We start from the raw sequence: 24,672 nt of genomic DNA, 5'->3' as shown, positions 1-24,672 counted from the left end.
AAAAAAAAAAAGAAAAAGAAAAGACCCTGATGCTGGGAAAGATTGAAGGCAGGAGGAGAAGGGAATGGCAGAGGATGAGATAGTTGGATGGCATCACTGACTCAATGGACATGAGTTTGAATAAACTCCGGAAGTTGGTGATGGACAGGGAGGCCTGGTGTACTGCAGTCCATGGGGTCGCAAAGAGTCAAACATGACTGAGTGACTGAACTGAACTGAACTGAACTGACTTGAGTAGATGATAGTGCCATTCACTGAGATGGAGAATATGGGTAGAGAAGTTAGATCCTAAGGGATTAGAAGATGCCAGCCCTTCAGAAATCTAGAGCCAACATATGCTAAGTTACCCCAGTAAACACTTGATACATGTAAGCCATTATGACCCCTGGTCAAGATCTCCTGTTCCTCTTCTTCAACCACTTGTCACACCACAATTTCCAGTCCACTTATAAATGATTATCTTAAACTGTGTATTCTAGAACTGAATATAATGTAACAGACCTTGTTTGAGCACACAGAGATAAGGAATGAGGGGTTATACCATTCAGATTCTCTTCAACTGTCTGATTTTGTAAACTTGAGCAAGGCCCTCTCTCTAAGTCTCAATCTCCTCATCTTTATGATGAGGGATATTGTACTCAGTGAACTCTAAGAGCTCTTCCCAAGGGCACTGTCAGAATCTCTGTCTCCCATGGTTCTTTCTCCCTTCTTCCAGCAAGTGAAACTTGGCAGTCCTGATTATATAGACTGTGATCGTGAAAAGGTTCTGGAAGATTTTCTAAAGAGAATAGAGTGCTATGAGGTCAACTACCAACCTTTGGATGATGAACTGGATAGGTAAGAACCCAGCACCACAAAGTATAGGTCTGGATTCTTAGCCTGGTTTTGATGTCTTATAAGACCTGAAGAAATGCCTTCCCTCTCTGGGCCTCAAGTTTATTTGCAAAATCAGGGAGCTACACTTGATCTGTCTTCAAGGGCCCTCCCAGCTCTAATTATCCACGACATGGTGATTCTTTGATGTGTAAGGTGTTCACAAGAGAATTGAAGTAATGTTTTACTGAACAATATGGACTTATTAGGACCCTGGTCTCTGGGAGAAAATGCCTCTCCCCTATGGTTGTTACTATTATGTTCTCAAAAGTATTCTTCACATATGGATGACACTTCAGTTTCCAAACATGTTCACCTTTTTTTTTGTTTCATTGAATGCCCTTGGCACTCCAGTTAAGGAGGCTGAAATAGGTCTTATGATCACAAATTTTCAAGAAGAGGAAATTGCATCTTAAGGAGCTTGAGCTTGCTCAATCTTCTGCCACATGAAGCTAGGATTTTAATCACACATTCTGTCTCTTAATCATGTTTTTTTTCACAATGTACATATACCTTTTTTCAGTCAATGTGTATTTGACTTCTTTGGGCTGTGGTGTATATAGCGGGTGTAAATAAGGGCAAGAAAAGTAGATTCTATCCTCAGGTAGCTTCCATAGTGCTTTGATATATGAGAAGATGCATGAAAAATATGAAACTTTCATTCATAAAACCAACTAAAGATTGGAGAGGTGTTAGCTGGAAGTACATGGAAAATGTTAGCTTTAGACATAAGGTGTTCCCAGAAGCTCACTTTCTTTCAAAATAGATTGTGATGAGAAGAGACCCTGGTCACTCAGACCCTTTGGGCCTCAAGTAAGAAGTATAAGGAGGCTGCTAATAGTTATCACCACTCTAAGAAGTTTAAAGAGCATCCTTCCAGCTTTGTCCAACCAAAATCCCCAAGGTGAACATTGTAACTGCTTCACTTCTTAGACATAGAGAAGGGCAAGGGCTTACCTGAGGCCACACAATGAGTCAGTAGCAGAATATATACTCAAATTCCTATGTTCAAACTTCCATCATGGTTATCCCCTCCCACATATCTGTATCATAAAAAGTGTCATATGATACTCAGTGCAAGGAGCATGACCTTACGTATGATTGTGAATATTGTTCACTGTGCCAGGTCAAGGGTAAAATTGCTTTTCTCATCAAGGCATCTGTACTGGAGTGAGGGAAGCTTTTTCAAATTTCCACAAAGTCACTATATGAGAAGTTCAAAGGAGGAGCACTAGAGTGAAAGAACAGCATCAAGAAAGCTCTAGCCTTTGACCTAGACTTCTGCAGATGCTCAGTGTTTCATGAATCAGTTCAGGTCCAAAGATAACTGATTCTGAAAGTTGACTTTATCTAATCATTTTTTCATCAACAGACATTTACAATCCATGCATCAAGGCCCAAACCTAGCTGTGCCCTAAGAATACAAAGAGGGATAGGCTATCTGCTCTGATAGAATGACCACTTGGTTGAAGAAGACAATGAATATGCAGCTGGCCAGAATTGGAGGATGGTAAAGCAAGTGGGTTGGGGGAACACAGAAGAGGGGATCCAGTCCAACTTGGAGGAAAATATCTGGAAGAGCATGTTTACCAAGTATTTAGGGCACCAGCAAGGTAGAGACTACCAAAAATAAGAAATAAAAAAAGACAGTCTTGAAAGCTTTTGGTAGCTTGTATTGGGTTGGCAGAAAGTTTGGGTTTTTCTGAACGAAATTTCTGGCCAACACAATATTTCAAAAACAGTATCAAGGTAGTGAAAACAGAAAAGATCTAACCAGAAATCAGTAGAACCTCCTCATATTATAAGATAGCTTATAATTTTTAGTATAAAGATGTCTCTCCCATCAGGAAGCTTCCATAAGCCTCTTATCCTTATTCATCAGAGGGCAGACAGAATGAAAACCACAAGCACAGAAAACTAAAAAAACTGATCACATGGACCACAGCCTTGTCTAACTCAATGAAACTATGAGCCACGCCATGTAGATAGACATGGTCTATCCACCTAAGATAGACAGGTCATGGCAAAGAATTCAGACAAAACGTGGTCCACAGGAGAAGGAAATGACAAAACACTTCAGTATTCTTGCTTTGAGAACCCCATGAACAGTATGAAAAGGCAAAAAGACGTGACATTGAAAGATGAACTCACCAGGTTGGTAGGTGCCCAATATGCTACTGGAAAAGAGTGGAGAAATAATTCCAGAAAGAATGAAGAGATGGAGCCAAAGCAAAAACAATGCCCAGATGTGGATGGGACTGGTGATGGAAGTAAAGGCTAATGCTATAAAGAACCATACTGCATAGGAATCTGGAATAGTAGGTCATGAATCAAGGTAAATTGGAAGCGGTGAAATAGGAGACAACAAGAGTGAACATCGACATTTTAGGAATCAGTGAATAGGAATAGATGGGAATGGGCCAATTTAATTCAGATGATCATTATTTCTACTACTAGGGGCAACAACACCTTAGAAGAAATGGAGTAGCCCTCATAGTCAAGAAAAGAGTCCAAAATGCAGTACTTGGGTGCAATCGCAAAAACGACAGAATGATCTCTGTTCTTTTTCAAGGCAAACCATTCAACATCACAGTAATCCAAGTCTATGCCCCAACCACTAATTCTGAAGAAGCTGAAGTTGAGTGGTTCTATGATGACCTACAGGACCTTCTAGAATTAACACCAAAAAGAGATGTCCTTTTCATCATAGGGGACTGGAATGCAAAAGTAGGAAGTCAAGAGATACCTGGAGTAACAGGCAAGTTTGGCCTTGGAGTACAAAATGAAGCAGGGCAAAGGCTAACAGAATTTTGTCAAGAGAACACACTGGTCATAGCAAACACCCTCTTCCAACAAAACAATAGACAATGCTACACATGGACATCACCAGATGGTCAACACCGAAATCAGACTGATTATATTCTTTGCATCCAAAGATGGAGAAGCTCTACACAATCAGCAAAAACAAGACCAGGAGCTGACTGTGGCTCAGATCATGAACTCCTTATTGCCAAATTCAGACCTAAATTGAAGAAAGTAGGGAAACCTCTAGACCATTCAGGTATGACCTAAATCAAATCCATTACAATTATACAGTGGAAGTGACAAACAGATTCAAGGGGTTAGATTTGATAGACAGAGTGTCTGAAGAACTATGAATGGAGGTTCATGACATTGTACAGGAGGCAGTGATCAAGACCATACCCAACAAAAAGAAATGCAAAAAGTCAAAATGGTTGTCTGAGGAGACCTTACAAATAGCTGAGAAAAGAAGAGAAGCTAAAGGCAAAGGAGAAAAGGAAAGGCATGCCCATCTGAATGCAGAGTTCCAAAGAATAGCAAGGAGAGATAAGAAAGCCTTCCTCAAAAAAAAAAAAAAAAGAAAGCCTTCCTCAGTGATCAATGCAAAGAAATAGAGGAAAAAATAGAATGGGAAAGACTGGAGATCTCTTCAAGAAAATTAGAGATACCAAGATGAGCACAATAAAGGACAGAAATGGTATGGACCTAACAGAAGCAGAAGATATTAAGAAGAGGTGGCAAGACTACAAAGAAAAACCACACAAAAAAAGATCCTAATGACCCAGATAACAACGATGGTGTGATCACTCACCTAGAGCTAGACATCCTGGAGTCTGAAGCCAAGTGGACCTTAGGAAACATCACTATGAACAAAGCTAGTGAAGGTGGTGGAATTCCAGCTGAGCAATTTCAATTCCTAAAAGATGGTGTTGTTAAAGTGCTGCACTCAAAATGCCAGCAAATTTGCAAAAAGTCAGCAGTGACCACAGGAGTGGAAAAAGTCAGTTTTCATTCCAATTTCAAAGAAAGACAATGCCAAAGAGTGTTCAAACTACCACACAATTGCACTCATCTCACACAGTAGCAAAGTAATGCTCAAAATTATCCAAGCCAGGCTTCAATAGTACATGAACCATTAACTTCCAGATGTTCAAGCTGGATTTAGAAAAGGCAGCGGAACCAGAGATCAAATTGCCAACATTCCTGGATCATAGAAAAATCAAGAGAGTTCTGGAAAAGCATCTACTTCTGCTTTATTGACTACATCAAAGCCTTTGACTGTGTGGATTACAATAAACTCTGGAAAATTCTTAAAGAGATCGGAATACCAAGCCATCTTACCTGCCTCCTGAGAAATCTGTATGCAGGTCAAGAAGCAACAGTTAGAACCAGACATGGAACAATGGACTGGTTCCATATCGAGAAAGGAGTATATCAAGGCTGTAGATTGTCACCTTGCTTATTTAACTTATATGCAGAGTACATTATGCAAAATGCCAGGCTGGATGAAGTACAAGCTGGAATCAAGATTGCTGGGAGAAATATCAATAACCTCAGATATGCAGACGACACCACCCTTATGGCAGAAAGCAAAGAAGAACCAAAGAACCTCTTGATGAAAGTGAAAGAGGAGAGTGAAAAAGTTGGCTTAAAGCTCAGTATTCAGAGAACTAAGATCATGACATCCACTCCCATCACTTCATGGTAAATAGATGGAGAAACAATGGAAACAGTGACAGACTATTTTCTTGGGCTCCAAAATCACTGCAGATGGTGACTGTAGCCATGAAATTAAAAGACACTTGCTCCTTGGAAGAAAAGCTATGCCCAACCTAGACAGCATATTAAAAAGCAGAGACATTACTTTGCCGACAAAGGTCCTTCTAGTCAAAGCTATGGTTTTTCCAGTAGTCATATATGGATGTGAGAGTTGGACTATAAAGAAAACTGTGTGCCAAAGAATTGATGCTTTCAAACTGTGGTGCTGAAGAAGACTCTTGAGAGTCCCTTGGACTGCAAGGAGATCCAAACAGTCAATCCTGAAGGAAATCAGTCCTGAATGTTCATTGATGCTGAAGCTGAAGCTCCAATACTTTGGTCACTTGATGTGAAGAACGCACTCATTGGAAAAGACCCTGTTCCTGGGAAAGATTGAAGGCAGGAGGAGAAGTGGATAACAGAGGATGAGATGGTTGGATGGCATCACCAACTCGATGGACATGAGTTTGGTAAGCTCCGGGAGTTGGTGATGGACAGAGAGGCCTGGAGTGCTGCAGTCCATGTTGTTGCAAAGAGTCCAGCAACACTTAGCAACTGAACTGAACTGATAATTTTTATTTTAAATTATAAATGATGGGGGTATGCCGAGAAGAAATAGAAAACATAGTACTTTTGATGTGAAGTACCTCTAAATGATTCACATGATCCTGGGCTTTAAAAAAACTTTGTAGAAAGAGTGAATATACTGACTCTTGGAGGATAGATGCATAGGAGCTCAGCTTTGGAAACCAGGGAAAGAACATCTTTTCAAGGACAGAGAACAGTACCTTGTAAAGGCCTAGTTAAGTCCGAATAAAAAGTAGACGAGTACAGAGAATATTTCAGCAAAAGCATTAAGGCTGAAATGAAATAAAGTTATGAGCATGGACATGGAACACTGAGGTTAGGTCAAGCGCAGCCAAGGTATGAAGGCACCTAAAATGTCAGAATAAGCTAAGGAATTTGGAATTTATCCTGGTGCCACTCAGAACCTAGTGTCAGGAACAAGACAACAAGGTGACATCAGACATTTACCACCTAGGCTCTAAGAGTCATAGGTTGGAGATTTTGACATCAGGCAAATCACTTCCTCTCTCTGTGTTTCAGTTTCCTCACCTATAAAACAGAAATTATAGTCTCCACTTCCTAGGATGGCTATGAGGATTTATGCAGTTTGAAACCTCCCACCCCTGCCAGATGCACACACACACACACACACACACACACACACACACACACACACACACACACACAAAATGCTCAGCAAATGCAAATGGCCTATGAGATGTTGGAGGCAGTCAGGGACAGGCAGTCAGGCACAGTTGGCAGCTGTTTTTTTGGTTTGTTTGTTTTATGCAATAGATGTTTATATCAGAATATTAGGTGAATTCTATTTTAAAATGTATTAGAAGACCTGGATAATTTAAAGGGCCCACCCTTGCCAGAATTCTTTAGTGACATGAAAAGATCTCCAAGTATTTCAGATATTTTTAAAACATATTTGTAAACATGACAGCAGATGCTCTGACCCTCAGACCTGACAGAACAGTGACCATACCCTGTGCCTGACTGCCTGTCCCTGACTGCTTCCAGCATCTCATAGGCCACTTGCATTTTCTTCCTGTTTGACTGTTGAAGGATTACTGTTTCTCTCTCAGTATGTCAGCAATGTGAACCACAGAAGAGAGAATACTAGATGCATGGAGTGTAATGAATGAAAGTAAAAAAACAGTCTGGCTCAAGCTGAGACTGAGGAAAGGAGACAAAGGGAGATGGTAGCAGGCAGTGAGCTCCTCAGGGTGGCCAGGAACCAAGTTTCTAGAACAGGTATGCAGAACAAGGCAAGGCTAGAGGAAAGGTAAGTGAGAGCGGCATTGTGGAGTAGGCTTGAAGGCAGGGTGTGTGGTTGGGGCTTTCTCTTGGGATCAGCCTCTCCAACATCAGCTCCTGAGTTGCCCTTGCTCCTGCTTGGACCGGCCCAGCCACCTGTCCTACATCAAGATCTTCGACGTGGGCACACGCTACATGGTGAATCGTGTGCAGGACCATATCCAGAGCCGCACAGTCTACTATCTCATGAACATTCACGTCACACCCCGCTCCATCTACCTATGCCGGCATGGTGAGAGTGAACTCAACCTCAGAGGCCGTATTGGAGGTGACTCTGGCCTCTCAGCTCGGGGCAAGCAGGTAGGGAAGGCCCCATGCACTCTGATTGACTGGGCTGGTTCAAGTGGGCCACATGTTGGTGGGGTGGCTGCTGACTGGGTCCTGAGGGTGGAGGGGCTCAGTGACAAGGTAAAAGCAGGTTCTGGCCACTCCTGCTCTTCCACCCCATTAGTCATTCAGTCTTGACCCATCTTTGCATGGCTTCCATGTGCCACCAACAACTCTGATGCTTTGGTCCTGGCACACCAGGCCTTCCCAGACCACTTGCTCCTCCAACCCCATTAAAATGAGCACTGTCTCTCCTGCCTGACTGGTCCCCTCACTTTTCTCACAACTCTGTGTCTTCATTTGTGCAGTTTCCGCCATGGATGCTGCCCTCCTCTGTCCCTTCTGTCAGCTGGTGACCATCCTTTGCACAGACAGCTGCCCTGAAGTGCCCCACACTTGAATCCATCTTTTCTTGCATTACTAAGGGCTGATGCTATGCTCCCAAACCCCCACTGCAGGTCATCATAGAGTTGACTCTTGTCCCCCACCAGTTACCACTTCTTTCCTGCCCTCCCTTCTCCACCCTTTCCAGGACCCATCTCCTGCTCCATGGGCTGATCCAGGAAGCCCTCCCCTGTCCTCTCTTGCCCTCCCAGGCAGGTCACTTGGACTCCATATCCCCCAGTTCTGGTCCATCTCTGACCTTCATGGTGGGAGTCTCTTTTCTGAGTGAATGAGTGAAAGTAGCTCAGTGGTGTCCGACTCTTTGCGACCTCATGGACTATACAGTCCATGGAATTCTCCAGGCCAGAATACTGGAGTGGGTAGCCTATCCCTTCAACAGCGGATCTTCCTGGCCCAGGAATCGAACTGGGGTCTCCTGCATTGCAGGTGGATTCTTTACAAACTGAGCTATCAGGGAAGCCAATGGTGGGAATCTCTTCTTTCTAGTCAAGAATAATGACCTGCATGTTATACGTGCTGCCCAAATAAAGAAACACATTTTCCTGCATTTGGCCCTCTCCCTGGGCTTGTTAAAGGGGCTTCCCAGGTAGCTTGGATGACAAAGAATCTGTCTGCAGTGCAGGAGACTCAGGTTCAATCCCTGGATTGGGAAGATACCCTGGAGAAGGGAATAGCAACCCACTCCAGTATTCTTGCCTGGAGAATTCCATGGACGGAGGAGCCTGGCTGGCTACAGTCCATGGGGTCACAGAGTCAGACACGACTGAGTGACTAACATTTTCACTTTCACTGGGCTTGTTAATATAGGTATTGTTCTTGCTGGGAGGATGACGTGGGGTGGGATAAGAGGGAAATGAGGTGCAGGAGGGAAGGAGCTCCCTCTTTTATTGGACACCTCTGCACATTCATGGCACCATCTACTTCCACATGTGTGGCCTCATTTAATCTTCACAACTCTGTGGAGTGGGCATTACCATCACTGATTTATGGAAGAGGAGGCTGAGGCCCAGACAGGAACAGAAAGTGGCCTCTGGTCACACATTCAGTAAAGGACAGAGCCAGGACTGAAAACCAGGCCTTCCTGCTTGCCCCTCAGCCTCCCCCACTGCAGAGCTGGCAGTGTTGCAGGCAAGTCATCACACCAGAAGCCTCAGTCCTCTTGGCTCCTTTTCTGTTACTTTCAGACTGGCAGTATCCCCTCAAGTTGGACTCTGACTTCCATTACCTCTCTCACTCCTCAGAGCAGAGTCAGAGGCCATAGAGATGCCACCCAAGCCTATGGCACCACCTACAGCCAGGGGTCTCTTGGTTGGGGCTGCCCATGGCCTTGCCCACACAACTAAGCACCCAGTTTGGACACATGGCCATCTCCATACAACATGCCTCCTTAAATAGAAGTGTGTACATGTACATGCACATGCCTGACTCCAACTTTCATGCTAAAGAGCACAGTGCAGCATGCACAGTTTCCAAAGTATTTTCCCATCAACTGTCACCCACAATCGAGCACCGTAGCTCTCACTATGTGCCAGAGAGCACTCTGGTGGCTCCCCATCTACTATCTAATGTGACACTCACAGAGACCAGGCTGGGTGAGCTAATGCTGTTTGCATGTTACAGTCAGGAGATACAAAGCCAGGGTGGGCCCATGATATGCCCCAGGGCACAAGGAGACCCTGTAAGGGAGCCGGGGTAGATTAAACCCCATCACTTATCTCCCAATCAGGACTTCCACCAGAGCACAATGACTGTTGACTCATAATCCGTAATTAGAAGGTGTGGACACAATGCCTATATCTGTACATAAAAATGTGTGCGCTGTATCTGTACATTTGTGCAGATGTTCCCCACACATCATCTGTGATTAAAAACTTGCCTATCTGCAGAAGAAGAGTGAATCAGTTGCTCATATGCACTTCCACAAACCTAAGTGGTTCCTTTTGGTGCTGTCACTGTTTCCCTCACTATGTCTTGAGATCTGGCCACCCCAGCACCCAACACATGGCTACACACACTCAGTAAATATTTGAATGCCCTTAGAATCTTAGTACCAGGTCCTCTGCTCAAGCAATGAGAATTCACAAAGTCAAAGAAAAATGTCCCCTACATCCCACTCGCATACACTTTCAGGCCATACTCAGAGTACCCAGAATCCTAGAATTTCCTGCCCAGAGTCTGCTTCCAGTACTTATATGGGGCCTGTCCCAGAGTCTGTTCACATGAGAACAGGACATGTCACAAAATTGTTCACCCCTAGGAAAAGGAATGGCCAAGGGGTCACTGTTTGTATGTCATGGGGATTGGTGAAGATATGGTATAGACAGAATTTGTTCCTGTGACTGGATTATCCATAAGCATGTACTTAAGGTGCCTAGGAGTACAGGATGGAGCAGAAATGGGAAAAGAAGGGAGGTGAACTATAAGTGGAGTGCTTCTATTTGTACTTTTGTCCCAGGCCCACAAATGTTAGAAGTGAACTGTTTGAATGAATGAATAGCCAAGTAGGAGGTTCTGTGAACAAGCATCAGTGAATACACACACACATATGCACATATACACACATAAATACATATATTATTTTCTATTCCCTTGGTCCTTAGTCATGTGGGCAAGAATATGACTTTTTGTAAATTGGAAACATTTAAACTCTACTCCTCCTTATTCATTATCACTCCATTATTTGTGGTAGATCTAAATTTATTCTCACGGCCACCTTGTCTTCTTTCATCTCTCTTTCTCCCATCCTCTCCTCCTTTGCACCCCCACTCCTCAGTATGCCTATGCCCTGGCCAATTTCATTCAGTCCCAGGGTATCAGCTCCCTGAAGGTGTGGACCAGCCACATGAAGAGGACCATCCAGACAGCTGAAGCCTTAGGCGTTCCCTATGAGCAATGGAAGGCCCTGAATGAGATTGATGCGGTGAGATGGAGGGGGATGGATTCCCTGGTGGGTAGTGACTCTAGATTTATCCCCTGGATTGCCTTTGCTGTGGCTCATATGCAAAACCTAATTAATTCAACAAACTTTTCTTGTGCTAAACACTGTTCTGTGCCTTGGGGATCCAGTGAAGTTCAGAACAGACAAGGTCTTTACTCTCATGGAGCCCGAAGGTTGACAGTGAATAAGACATTGCATTGTATGCAACAAAAGTTTGTGAGAGGGGAAATACAAGGGTCTATAGAGTCTCAGAAGGTGAGGATATTCTTGACAAGACAGTGGTGGAAGATTCAGAAGGAAAGTTTCCTAGAAGCATGCAAAATGGACTTGGGTAAGGGAAAAATTTTAGTTCAAGGAATAGGGAACAGTTCATGTGAAAGCCCAGAGGTGATAATAGAGCATAGCATGTTCAGGGAACTGAAGGGAAATAGCAGAGAGTCTGAGATAGTGATTGTAAGGTCTGGAGAGAAAGGAGATGAGGTTGGAAAAGAAGAGAGCTTATGGGGCTTTATAGTCCATACTGAGGGATTGGATGCTACCCTAAAAATGGGAAAACATTGGTGTGGTCTAAGTCAAGGAGTGGGCTACCATGTGCAAAATAGATAACCAGTGGGAAGCTGCTGTATAGTACAGGGAACTCAGATTGGTCCCCTGTGATAACCTAGAGGAGGTGGGTGGGGGATGGGAAGGAGGCTCAAGACGGGGGGGGGGGGGATATATGTATACTTAAAGATGATTCACTTTGTTGTATAGCAGAAACCAATGCAACACTGTAAAACAATTATCTTCTGATTAAAAATTATTTTTAAAAAATTACCTCCTTCCTTAAAAGGAGGAGTGGGCCAAATGTGATTCACATTTTCTTAAAGACCATGCTGTGAAGACTCCATCCATGACTCTGTCATGATCATGTCTGGAGACTAGGCGGGAAGAGGGCCAGAATGAGAATGCTTACCAGTATGGAGATGACTGCATTAGTCTAGGCAAGAAGTGAGGGTGTGATGGACCAGATGTGTATTGGAGATGAAATGAAGGAAAGTGAATATTTCATCTGACCCTCATGACACAGTCTCTGTTTAGAGTCAGGTTTTTCCATGAGTTCTTTAAGAAGATATTTCCTCTCCATTGTCTCACCTGCACTATAGGCATATTTACATCAGGTAGCAGCCCACAGGTTATGATTGTTAGATACTAAAGTAAAAGCTTCATCACAGATGTAGACAACTTCTGTGTAGGTAGGTTAACCTGATTGCCTGCTAGATAAACACAGGAAGTATGTGTGTACATGCATAATAACATATATACTTAACTATAGATGTATATAGACACACATATTTAGAAAAGGGAAATACAACATTGTTATACATATCACATATATTATTATAAAATACATGTGAGACAACTTTTCATCATAATAGTTCAGTTATTGTTTGTTTATGGCACACATGTGGTATAAGCACTTATTGGATCCCTACTCCATTTCAAACTCTAGAATAGTGCTAGAGACAGAGATTGGTTTCTGTCTTCATTGAATTTTCATAAAAAAAATAGGGTAGACAGAGGAATACAAAACAGCATGTGTGATGCAGACTCTGGTAGGCTAGAATGTGGGCACACAGATGCTGGGGCAAGGCATCTGACCCAGCCATGATCTGCCTGGAGGAAGTGATGCCTACTTAAAACCTGAGGGTTGAGTAACAGTGAGCCAAGTAGAGAGGGTCAGGAATCATGCAGAGAAAGCAGCATAAGCAAAGAGGGAATTGTGTATGTGTATAGGTCTACTAAGGTTATAGCAGTGGAGATGGAGAGAGAAGAAAGAGGAATAGATTTGAGAGAAATTTAAGGATTAGAATCTCAGAAATTAGCTATGAAAGATGGGTCAAGAAGGAGGAAGAATTTAGAATGTCTAACTTTCTGGTTTATTTCCATTACCAATACTCTATTAATAATTAGATATATTAACCTAATAACATTAGATTAAATTGATCTATTTAAATTACTATATAATCCAAGCAATATTAATTATAGAGTAATATATTCCATGGATTGTTTTTTAATTGTGCCTTGTACATTCTGTACTAGTCTCTTTTATATATATTATCTATAATATTCAAAATACTGTTGTGAGATAGTTATAATTATCCTTACTTTGCAGATGAGGAAAATAAAATTCAAAGAAGTTAGGCGATTTTCTTTAAGTCAATAAGGGGTCAGTGGTCACTTCCACAGGCAACAAATTCCCAGCATGCCTCAGAATAAAAAGTCAAAGCCAATCTGGAAGGACTTTGTGAATATACAGAGTGCATTTTCTCCCATGGGCAGTGTCAGATGCAGGTTTGACACTGCCTATCTTCTTGTAGGTTGGGACAGGGGTGAACCTAACTCCTAAGGAAAGCCTGGTTGGTGGCTCAAAAGACAACCAGAGCCCATTGCTTCACTACAGGAAGGTCTAATTGGAATCTACCAAACCAGAAGGGAATCTTATAAACCTAACATCGACCCCACCTCTACCAACAGCCACCTCACTTCTGTGGATTTCTTAGTGAGAACTCATTCTTTGAGAGCCCTTAATTCCTTCTTTGGGTCAGGAGAATGTATATCCCCAAGGACCACTCTGAAACTGAGGAATTTGCTAATTCTTGCCTTCTGAGAGAAGTCTGTGGATACCTATTTCTTTATCTGCCAGAGGTCCTGGAGAAGAAGTGTAGGCAGGAGGGATGGGAAATGCTATAACATTGAAAAGCCCTGTTGTGGATATGTACATACACATGCACTTGCGTGCACAGTCACAGACATCCACCACAGGTATGTTTACACTCACAGATATGCATTTCACAGACACATATCACATTCACCATATACACACATGCAATCTTTGCATATATCTACATCACATAGACACATAGAGGCGCACCATGGACACACAAACAGTGCAGACATACAGCCTCAACCATATTACCACAGATTCACACAGACCTCAGACATAGGTACATAGATACTCACACATATATTTATGGAGATACACATTTCAGAGACACACACACCACAGACACACTGAGACCCACATGAAGAGACAGACCACAGAGACACCTATGCAGACACATTCTTAGATGACACGACATCCTTTATATACACATACTCATATATATACTTACATATATATGCTGAGACAAATGCACAACCAATAGCATAGGACCTTAAACATACCAAAAATACACATCATGAGCAAGCTACACAAACACAATCACAAATTCTTAAACCCACAAATTTATAAAAATACACACATATGTACAATGTACATCTATAAACCTGTTAGGATAATCATAGAGAAGCACCACAGGTACCCACCATGCACTCAGCCTGAACACACCTATGCACATGCACTCATTCTCACATCCACACAGCTACATACCTTGTGCACACATATACACATACACCAGACAACAAAAAGAATGTATTTTCTCCTTCCATAGAGGCAGTAAAGTGAAGTAGTGAAAGGTTTAGTTGCTCAGTTGTGTCCAACTCTTTGCAACTCCATGGACTATAACCCACCAGGAAGAAGAGGTGGCAAGTATAGAAAGAAGAACTATAACAAAAAAGGTCTTAATGATGCAGATAACCACAATGGTGTGGTCACTCACCTAGAGTCAGACATCCTGGAGTGTGAAGTCAAGTGGGCCTTAGGAAGCATTACTACCAACAAAGCTAGTGGAGGGGATGGAATTCCAGTTGAGCTATTTCAAATCCTAAAAGATGATGCTGTTAAACTGTTGCACTCAGTATGTCAGCAAATTTGGAAAATTCAGCAGTAGCCACAGGATTGGAAAAGGTCAGTTTTCATTCCAAACTCAAAGAAGAGCAATACCAAAGGGACTACCGTGCAATTGTGCTTATGTCACATGTTAGCAGGGTAATGCTCAAGATCCTTCAAGCTAGGCTTCAACAGTATGTGAATCGAGAACTTCCAGATGTACAAGCTGGGTTTAGAATGGGCAGAGAAACCAGAGATCAAATTGCCAACATTTGTTGGATCATACAAAAAGCACGGGAATTCCAGGAAAACATATATTTCTGCTTCACTGACTACTCAAAAGCCTTTGACTGTGGATCACAACAAACTGTGGAAAATTCTTCAAGAGACAGGAATATCAGACCACCTTACTTGTCTCTTGAGAAATCTGTTTGAATGCCAGGAAACAATAGTTAGAACTGGACATGGAGCAATGGACTGGTTCAAAATTGGGAAAGGAGTACGCCAAGGCTGTATATTGTCGTCCTGCTTATTTAACTTATATGCAGAGTACACCATGCAAAATGCTGGGCTGGATGAGGCACAAGCTGGAATCAAGATTGCTGGGAGAAATATCAACAACCTCAGATATGCAGATGATACCACTCTAATGGCAGAAAGCAAAGAGGAACTAAAGAGCTTCTTGAGGAGGGTTAAAGAGGAAAGTTAAAAAGCTGGCTTAAAACTCAACATTCAAAAACTAAGATCATGGCATCTGGTCCCATCACTTCATGGCAAATGGATGAGAAAAAAGTGGAAAGAGTGACAGACTTTATTTTCTTGGGCTTCAAAATCACTGCAGACAGTGACTGCAGCCACGAAATTAAAAGACGCTTGCTTCTTGGAAGAAAAGCTATGACAAACATAGATAGGGTATTAAAAACCAGACATCACTTTGCCGACAAAGTGCATATAGTCAAAGCTATGGTTTTTTCAGTAGTCATGTATGGATGTGAAAGTTGGATCATAATGAAGACTGGGTGCTGAAGAACTGATGCTTTCAAATTGTGGTGCTAGAGATGACTCTTGAGAATCCCTTGGAAAGCAAGGAGATCTAACCAGTCAATCCTAAAGGAAATCAGTCCTGAATATTCATTGGAAGGACTGATGCTGAAGCTGAAGCTCCAATACTTTTGGCCACCTGATTTGAAGAGCTGACTCATTGGAAAAGACTCTGATGTTGGGAAAGATTGAGGGCAGGAGGAGCAGTGGGTGACAGAGATGGTTGCTTGGTGGGGTGATAAGATGGTTAAATAGCATCATAAAGTCAATGGACATGAGTTTGAACAAACTCCAGAAGACAGTGAACAACAGGGAAGCCTGGTGTGCTGCAGTTCATGGAGCTGCAAATAGCTGGACTCGACTAGTGACTGAACAACAAAAACAGACGCAGACCCAAACCTAGAGGTGTGTTAACAGAAACCCAGGTGCTTGTGTGCTAATATTCCATGATCATTGGCCTCAGACCTATGGTAAAGGTTGTGGAGATTTCAACTTGTATAAACTTTTGTCCCCAAATAATTTTTCTCAGGGTGTCTGTGAGGAGATGACCTATGAAGAAATCCAAGAACACTACCCTGAAGAATTTGCACTGCGAGACCAAGATAAATACCGCTACCGCTATCCTAAGGGAGAGGTAAGATTTGGAGGGGTGGCCGGACTCTTAGGACTCCTCCCCAGTATCTTTATTCCAACTACCAGGATTCCATATTCCCCCGGACAGCTTTAGAAATAGGGTAAAGCAAATTTTGCAGCATCTTCCATCCCACAAAGCACATGATTATCTGGCCCTTGGCTCTCTCATTCTTGGCTATACACAACATTTTCCTCTTTTTAAAGGCAGTACATTTGCCTGTTTATTTCCTTCTTTCAGGAAGGCTCACTTTATCCTAGACTTTGTCTTTAATGTTCTTTCACTAATGGCATCTGAAATATTTTAATGTACTTTAATTTTCTGACACTTTATTGCCAAGTTGCCTAAAGCTCCAGCCTTTCTGGATTGTGGGTTGGAGTCCCAAGTGACAATGGCTAATGGTTTAACCAACTCTTCTGCCACCATATGAACCAGATTATCAGTTCCCTATTTCCATGTGGTGGTGAATCCTCATTGCTTTCAACCCAGCCTCCATTTAGCCAGTTCCACATGTTAGAATATTTATTAGTCATACTCCATTTCTGATACAGGTTCCTGAGGAAAATTATCAGAAGGCAGAATATTAGAGAAGATGAAATGATAGATATCCTGTGTTACAAAGCACTTTAACATTTGTATTTTCACCCTCAGAAATGACATTATGAAGTCAGTGACTGTGTCCTCATTTTCCTTTTTGTATTTTGAGGCTATATTATTAGAAGCATACAAATTTAAAGCAATTATATCTCCTTAGTAAACTGTATATTTTATTATATAGTGAGCAAGCCTCTTTCTCCCCTAATAATGCTTCTTTTATATGATATTAAAATTTTGTCTGCTCAGTATTTGGTTAGTTATTTACTTTCAACTTCTCTATGTAGTTTTGTTTTGTTTCCTATAGACAACATAGAGCTGGGTTTTGTTGGTTTTGATAAATACTGGAAATATATGACTTTTGAATGGCAAGTTTGGTATACTTTTATTTTAATTACCAATTTATGTGAACTTATTTCTACTCTCTTATTTTGAGCTCTTTAAGCTTGGTTATTTTTTGTCTTTTCCTCCCTTCTTTAGAATTGATAAAATTTTACATCTATGTTTGAGTTATGCAATCTCTTTCCATGCTTTTAGAGTTACTCTTAACATTTTAATATGTATGACTGACAAAATCTAAAAATCAATATCTCTACCTGCCTCCTGAATCAATATAAAAATTTTACAACTCTGGTCACTCCCGCTCTTATATTGCTTGTTAATTGTTGTTTTTTATTTTACTTACTTCAAACTTGTGTCTTATTCCCCAAATGAATTATTATTGTTAGTATTATATTTATTATTATAAGCACAGCTTACTCATTGAGTGTTAATTGAATGAATTCTTGCTGAAGCACTTCAGTTTATACCAATCTATCAGAATACGTCACTATTTGTCCCTATAATGCCAACATATTGTATTTCTGGGTTAAATTGACATTACCAAAGTAAAATTATTATGAATTCTAGATAAAATAGAATTACTTCCAAACAATAAACTTTGTACCCACATAGATGGATTTTTTCTTTTTAAAAAATTTTATTGGATTATAGTTGATTTACAATGTTGTGTCACATATACATATATTTATTCTTTTTCATATAGGTTCTCTCATATAGGTTATCACATAATATTGAAGAGTTCCTTGTTTTATTCAGTTGGCTCTTACTGATTATCTATATTATATATAATTGTGTGTGTGTATTAATCCCAAGCACCTGATTTATCCTCCCTCCCACATTTTTCCTTTGGTAACCATAAGTTTGTTTTTGATATCTGTAAGTCTGTTTCTATTTTCTAAATAAGATCATTTATATCATTTTTTTAAATTATATTCTACATATGTGTGATGTCATATGATATTTGTCTTTTTCTGTCTGACTTCAGATAATCTCTAGGTTCACCCATGTTGCTGCAAATGGCCTTATTTCATTCTTTTGATGGCTGAGTAATATTCCATTATATATGTTAATTAATATATACACAATGAAGTTTATATGTATACAATGGAATATATTAATATTCAGTTCATCTGTTTATAGATATTTAGGTTCTTCTTCTCTATCCATTCGTGTTGATACACATTTAGGTTGCTACCATGTCTTAGCTTTTGTAAATAGTGCTACAAAGAACATTGGAGTGCATGTATATTTTTGAATTATGGTTTTCTCCAGATAAATGCCCAGGAGTGGGATTGCTGGGTCACATGATAGTTTTATTTTTAGTTTTTTAAGGAACTCCCATTCTGTTCTCCTAGATGGATTTTATATAGCAGAAATGGGGGGAAATCACTTATCTAATTAAAATACAATTTTTACTAACTAAAAACTATTGTATATAGTCAGTGTTTATTTAGATTCAGCCACATATTTACCAATTCCTTTGATCATTCTTTCATGTTACATCTCAAGTTTTCCTTCTGAGTTAAATGTCTATCTTTTTTTTAGAATTTTCTTTAGAAGGATCTGTTGGTTGTAGACTCACCTTTCCTTTTGTCTAAAAATGTCTTTTGGAGGGGTGGTCCTCAAACCTAGATGGTACTTTGGCAAGGTATAAAACACTAGGATGACAATTTTCTCTCTGGAGTTATCATCGCCACTGTCTTCTGGTTTCTAACATGGCTAAGAAGTCTCCTACAAGTCTAATTGTTATTTCTTTTCTCTCTGGCTGCTTTTAGGGTCTTTGGGTCTCTATTGCTTTTAAGCTTCACTCTGATGTGTCTAAATATTAATTTCTTTTAATTCATCTTGCTTGGAATTAATTGGAATTCCTGAATCTGAGAACTGAGATTCTTCATCAGTTCTAGAAAATTCCGAGGCATTATATCTTTAACTATTCCTCTCTCATATTTTCTTTATTATCTCCTTCTAGAAATGCAACTAGATATGTGTTAGTTTTACCTCTATGCTTCATGTCTCCAAACTTCTTATTTTCGATCTCTTTGCTACATTCTGAGTAATTTCTTCAGCTCTGTCTTCCAAAACATTTTATTTAATGCTCTGCTTACTCTATCCATTGAGTTTTCCATTTTAATGAATATAATCTTCATTTATAAAAATTCTACTTAATTCTTTTTCAAATCTGGATCTTATATTCAATAGCATCTTATTTCTTCCTTGCATTTTTGAGTCAATCTTTTACTTCTTTAAAAATCTTGAGAATATTTATTTTATATTGTGGATCCTTTATCTTAAGTTGTTAGAGTTCTGCTTATTTTTACTTATTATAGCTTATTTTCTGTGTATGTTATATGAGCCTCAGTTTAACAAAAATTTATCTGTGGGAAATCCATGCAGCCTCATTTAAGAGAATCTAGAGAGAATTTACATTTGCTTCTTCCAGACACTCCTGGAAGCAAATGACTTGAAATCACTTTTTATTAAACTCTCAGCTTAGCATTTTCTAAAACACATGGGTAATATAATTCTGAACCACAAATCTATCTAACGAGATGTTTGGGGTTATACATTCTTAGTGGAGGCTTTTCCTAATTTTTTCCTCCAAGAGTCAGACAGAGACACATTTTTTTATTGTTTCCCATTGCCTGTGGATATATTTTTAGCCTATAATTTTATTGAGGATGTAGTCCTTTGAAGGTTTCAGTCCCAAATCCCTACCCTATACACACCTAAGGCTTCATCTCGTATCTCTATTATGTTTTAAAAGCTCAAGACTCTTGGATACTGTGATTGGCAAATGCCCCCATGGGAATTATGGCTTCTATATCCATTCATCACTCTTTTTCCCAAGTTTTTCTTCATTTAGGAACCCTATATTCATAATGTTGTGTTTTCTTGAAAGATCAGCAGTGCAAACATTTATTTTATCCAGCTTTTCTAGGGATTTTTTAGAGGAAAGTTTTATTATTGTTATTGTTGTCTACTCCACTATATTGATTGCTCCATTTAATAGATGAAAAAGTAAGGCCCTAGGAAGGAAGTGAGTTGCCCAAGGTCATACTGCTGACCAACAACTGAACTGGCACCACAATCAAGTTTTCCTGATTCCTGGTCTAGAGTTCTTCTCCTCAGGGCAAATGTGCCTCATCTCCCCTTCTTACACAAATGTTTCTCTCCCTTTCAGTCTTATGAAGATCTGGTCCAGCGTCTGGAGCCAGTTATAATGGAGCTAGAACGGCAGGAAAATGTATTGGTGATCTGCCACCAGGCTGTCATGCGGTGCCTCCTGGCCTACTTTCTGGACAAGAGCTCAGGTACCACTTTTCTCTCTGTTCCTGGCATGGGAGCTACATGTAAGTTGAGACTCTGACACCAGAAACTTTTGGTTTATATCTTAATAGTTAAGAGCACAGTATTTAGAACAAGGGTGCATGAGTCCAAGTTCTTACTCTGTCTCGTGATACCTTTGGCAAATTACTTTAACCTCTCCCCTGTGGCTCAGTAGTAAAGAATCCGCCTACAGTGCAGGAGCCACAGGAGACGTGGGCTCAACCCCTAGGTCAGGAAGATCCCCTGGAGGAGGGCACAGGCAACCCACTCCAGTATTCTTGCCTGGAGAATCCCATGGATGGAGGAGCCTGACAGGCTACAGTCCATGGGGTCGCAAACAGTTGGACACAACTGAAGCGACTTAGCAGGTTGCAGGCTCTGTTCTCAGTTTCCTCATCTGTAAAATGGAGAGAATGATGAAGTTTAAATAAATTAACATATGTATAGAGCTTAGAACAGTTCATGACACAAAGTATGGGCCATATAAGTGTTAGCTGCTATTATTAACATCAGTGTTATTATGAGTTAACATTTTCAAAGCCAACCTTAACAGTCTGTTTCAACCTGAGAAAGCTGAGCCAGTATTTCTCAGAGGCATGCTGTCATCAGTGGATTGGGACCTCTTGTGACTTTTTTTTTTAACTTTTTGGCCACACCGTGCATGTGCCATGGAGGATCTTATTTCCCTGACCAGGGATCCAACACACCCCCTGCAATGGAAGCACGGAATCCTAACCACTGGACCACCAGGGAAGTCCCTAGCATCTTGATTTTGATTATAGGTTTCTGTCTTTGCTCTAGGGATGATTTCTCCAAGATAGTGGTGTTTTCATTTTTAAATGATAATTTATTTTTATTAAAAAATCTGGATATTTTCATTTACGGAGTATCTACACACTGATTACAAATTGCAAGCTAGGGCAGCTGTCCTGGCAAGGGACTATCATGTCACCTCCAGGTGTGAAAGTCTATTTCTGAAATGGAAACTGAAGTGTTGGCATCTCCAGGATACTGAAGTAAGGATGTGTGAGGACAGTGCAAAGTCATACTTAAAGTGTCCAATGTCCTGCAGACTTGGATCTTTTCTATGATGCTAGCTTCCAAACAAAGGGCTCTTATAATATGGAGTCATCTAGAATTGGAACCTGGAGGACTTGAGAACTTGACATTGGACAAGTAATTTCCTTTGCTTGGTCCTCAGTCTCCTCAATGGAAAAAAGGTGACAGGGGATGGGGTGGTGCTGCTAGATTTCTGATACTGTTCACATCTCTACTGCTCAGTACTAGTTTTGAGACTGTGAGGCTGGTCCTGTAACCCTGACTGTGCAGAAGAGGAAATGGAGGCTCTGAGAGATGAAGTGACTTGCCCGAGATCATAGGGCTCAGTGGGGCAGAGAGAGGCACTAATCTTGGGTGCATTCCAGAGGCACCTTATCTCAGACACATGTGGGGTTCATGGGAAGCACATGCATCTCCCATTTGCCCACTGCTTTACCCACATACTACCCGCTTTCATGAACAGGCCATGCCAGCTTGTCACAGATGTCCTAGGAGCTGGGCTAGGCACAACTGGGCACATGCTCTTACCGCTATTGCTGAAGTAAGGAAACTGAAACTCAGGAAGATGCTGTGACTGAGAACTCAGATCCACAGGACCTCAGAGCTGGGTCCAATCCTGTGCTATAAGAGATAAGATCTTCAAGGACCAGAAAAAGAAAAAGCATGGTTGAGATCACTGGTCTAGGCAGTGGCAGAACTGGGTCAGAGACCTCAGGCAAGTTGATTCCCTTCTCTGAATCTATTTTGTCAGGCATGCAGTGAGGAACAGTAACTCCCATAAAGTATCAGTGAGAATGGAGTGAGGTAGTAGACCAAAAGCACTGGACCCAGCACCTGAAGATGATGATGACAAAGGCAAGGAGGAGGAGCAGATTGGTTGCCCAGGAAATTTTATGTGTCAGGAGGCTGGGTGGGCCATGGCAGGCCTGAAAAGCCTAGCATGACCCTCAGGGGCAGGGAGGCCATGATGGGTGGGTACTGGCTCAATGAAGGGAAGATAGAAAGCTGAATATGTTTCCTGGGTGATCAGGAGGATGGGTGTTTACAGAGAGGAATGAGAGGTGGGAGTGTCACCACACAGCACTGTGCATCCCTCAAAGGCAGTGGCAGAAGACTTCAGTGGTCAGAGCACACATTTGGGCTCAAAGCATCCTGGGTTCCAGTTCCAGCACTGCCACTTCCTGGCTGTGGGACTCAGGGCAAGTGTCTTCCTTCTCAAAGCTTCAGGGTCCTCATCCATGGAGTGTGCCTAGTCATCCACTCCCTTGAGGCTATCTGGTGACTGCCGTCAAGGCCATGCAAGTCATTGCATGCAAATCATCAGGAACTGAACACAAGTGAATCAGTGAATGCTTGTCCATCAACAAGTGTCCAAGGAGTCAGAAGGCACAGGCCTGGGCTGGGGAGAAAGCTGCAAGAGCTGCCAAGGTGCATGCACCTCAGCCAAGGCCCTGCGCATAGTAGGGCCTCAGAAAACACTGGCTGAGACCTGCTGTGACCTTTGAGGTGGGGGACCCCGTGGTAGGACTGAGTGGGGGTGGGAGGGAGGCTTGCCTTGCTCTCATGTCTGCCCTGCAGTTGAGGAGGTCAGCCACCTCCACAGTGCCAATCTTTGGTTTCTGGGGACCCAGGGTCTGTCCCAGATCCCCAGGACCCACCATCTTCCTTGCTCCTGAAGCCTCTCTGCTCTTTTCCTTCCTCCCCACTGGGCTCTCAGCACTGCCCCCTGAAGAGTGTGGGTGAGCAGGACCCAGGTAAAGATATCCATGGGGAAGGGGGTGGAAGGGAAGAGTGCATTAAGCCTGGAACCCCAGAGAGGTGGTGACACCCCTAGCATCCTGCCTCTGAAAGCTGCTCTCTCCTCCTTTCCAGATGAATTGCCTTATCTCAAGTGCCCTCTGCACACAGTGCTCAAACTTACACCTGTGGCTTATGGTGAGTGCCCTCACCTTCATCTCGGGAAAAGCATATAGACGCTATGAGCATGCCAGCAGTGCCTACCATTTGTCCAGCAAAGTCCTGAGAGAGATTCCCTGGGTGGGTAGTTAGGTGTCTTGGTAGAGGCAGGACTGGTGGTAGCAAGATAACAATGGGGGAAGGACTTAGGTAGCCTCTAAATCTGGGATGTGGCCCCAGCTTTCTCTGTCTCTACCAGAGCACCAATCATATAGCACAAAGCTGTAGAAGAGGGGGGTCCCAAAAAGGGACCAGAGAAAGAGGGGCTTCCACAGGCTTTGGGCTTCCTATGCCAGATCCAAACCCCAATGGTACCACCCTCCTCTTTCTTGAGGCTCCCCAGAAGTATCTTGTGGTCTTCCACACCTCTGATCTTGCAGTAACCACATAGTTCTCAAAATAAACTTTACCTGGGGTTGATTGCCCCAAGGTAGTGGCCCCAAGATTCTTTTAGCACTTTAGCACCTAACACAGCTGGGAGGCTCCACAAAGCTCCATCCTTATTACACAGATTAGGTTTCTGTCTCACAGAAAAAAGCTGGGGAGTGGGGCAGAGATCATCTCTTCTCAATTCTCATTCCCATTGACAAGGGAGGCTCAGAGAACAGCGAGACTATTAGGAGCAGAGCCTGCCTCTTAGGCCTGATGTCTTCCCCAGACATCACACAGCTGGTCTAAATTCCCCTCCCTAAAGGGCAGCTATAACCTGCACACAGCATGGAGCTGGGGGAGTGGGTGCTGACGGGGAGAGGGAATGACACCTCAGGGGAGACCTGTGCTCACCTGGGTGGCTTATGGATGGACTGGTTGTTCTTTTCTGAGGCTGCAAGGTGGAGTCCATCTACCTGAATGTGGAGGCTGTAAACACACATCGGGAGAAGCCTGAGGTAGGTGAGGGACTCTGTGGCTCAAGCTGGGATGTTGTGAAAGCACCCTCCCCGGCAGAAAGGCCGCCCCACTCCCACAGAGCTTGGGTGT

At 42.1% G+C, this 24,672-nt stretch overlaps 1 protein-coding gene across 6 annotated transcripts in view; it reads left to right on the top strand.

Moving 5' to 3' along the window:
- PFKFB1 (6-phosphofructo-2-kinase/fructose-2,6-biphosphatase 1) overlaps positions 1–24,672 on the top strand; it is a 99,325-nt gene that overhangs the window by 74,080 nt on the left and 573 nt on the right. For 5 of the 6 annotated variants that reach the window (XM_043457558.1, XM_043457556.1, XM_043457560.1 and 2 more), the window contains 7 exons: positions 716–837; positions 7,416–7,623; positions 10,829–10,975; positions 16,315–16,419; positions 20,534–20,663; positions 23,611–23,673; positions 24,517–24,581. In XM_043457558.1, the coding sequence (XP_043313493.1) occupies positions 716–837; positions 7,416–7,623; positions 10,829–10,975; positions 16,315–16,419; positions 20,534–20,663; positions 23,611–23,673; positions 24,517–24,581 (840 nt within the window). The remainder of the gene's footprint in view (positions 1–715; positions 838–7,415; positions 7,624–10,828; positions 10,976–16,314; positions 16,420–20,533; positions 20,664–23,610; positions 23,674–24,516; positions 24,582–24,672) is intronic. The other variant, XM_043457559.1, reaches the window with a different exon arrangement.

Source organism: Cervus canadensis, chromosome X (genome assembly GCF_019320065.1).
Source record: "Cervus canadensis isolate Bull #8, Minnesota chromosome X, ASM1932006v1, whole genome shotgun sequence".
NCBI lineage: Eukaryota > Metazoa > Chordata > Mammalia > Artiodactyla > Cervidae > Cervus > Cervus canadensis.
This window is presented reverse-complemented; position numbering and strand designations above follow the sequence as displayed.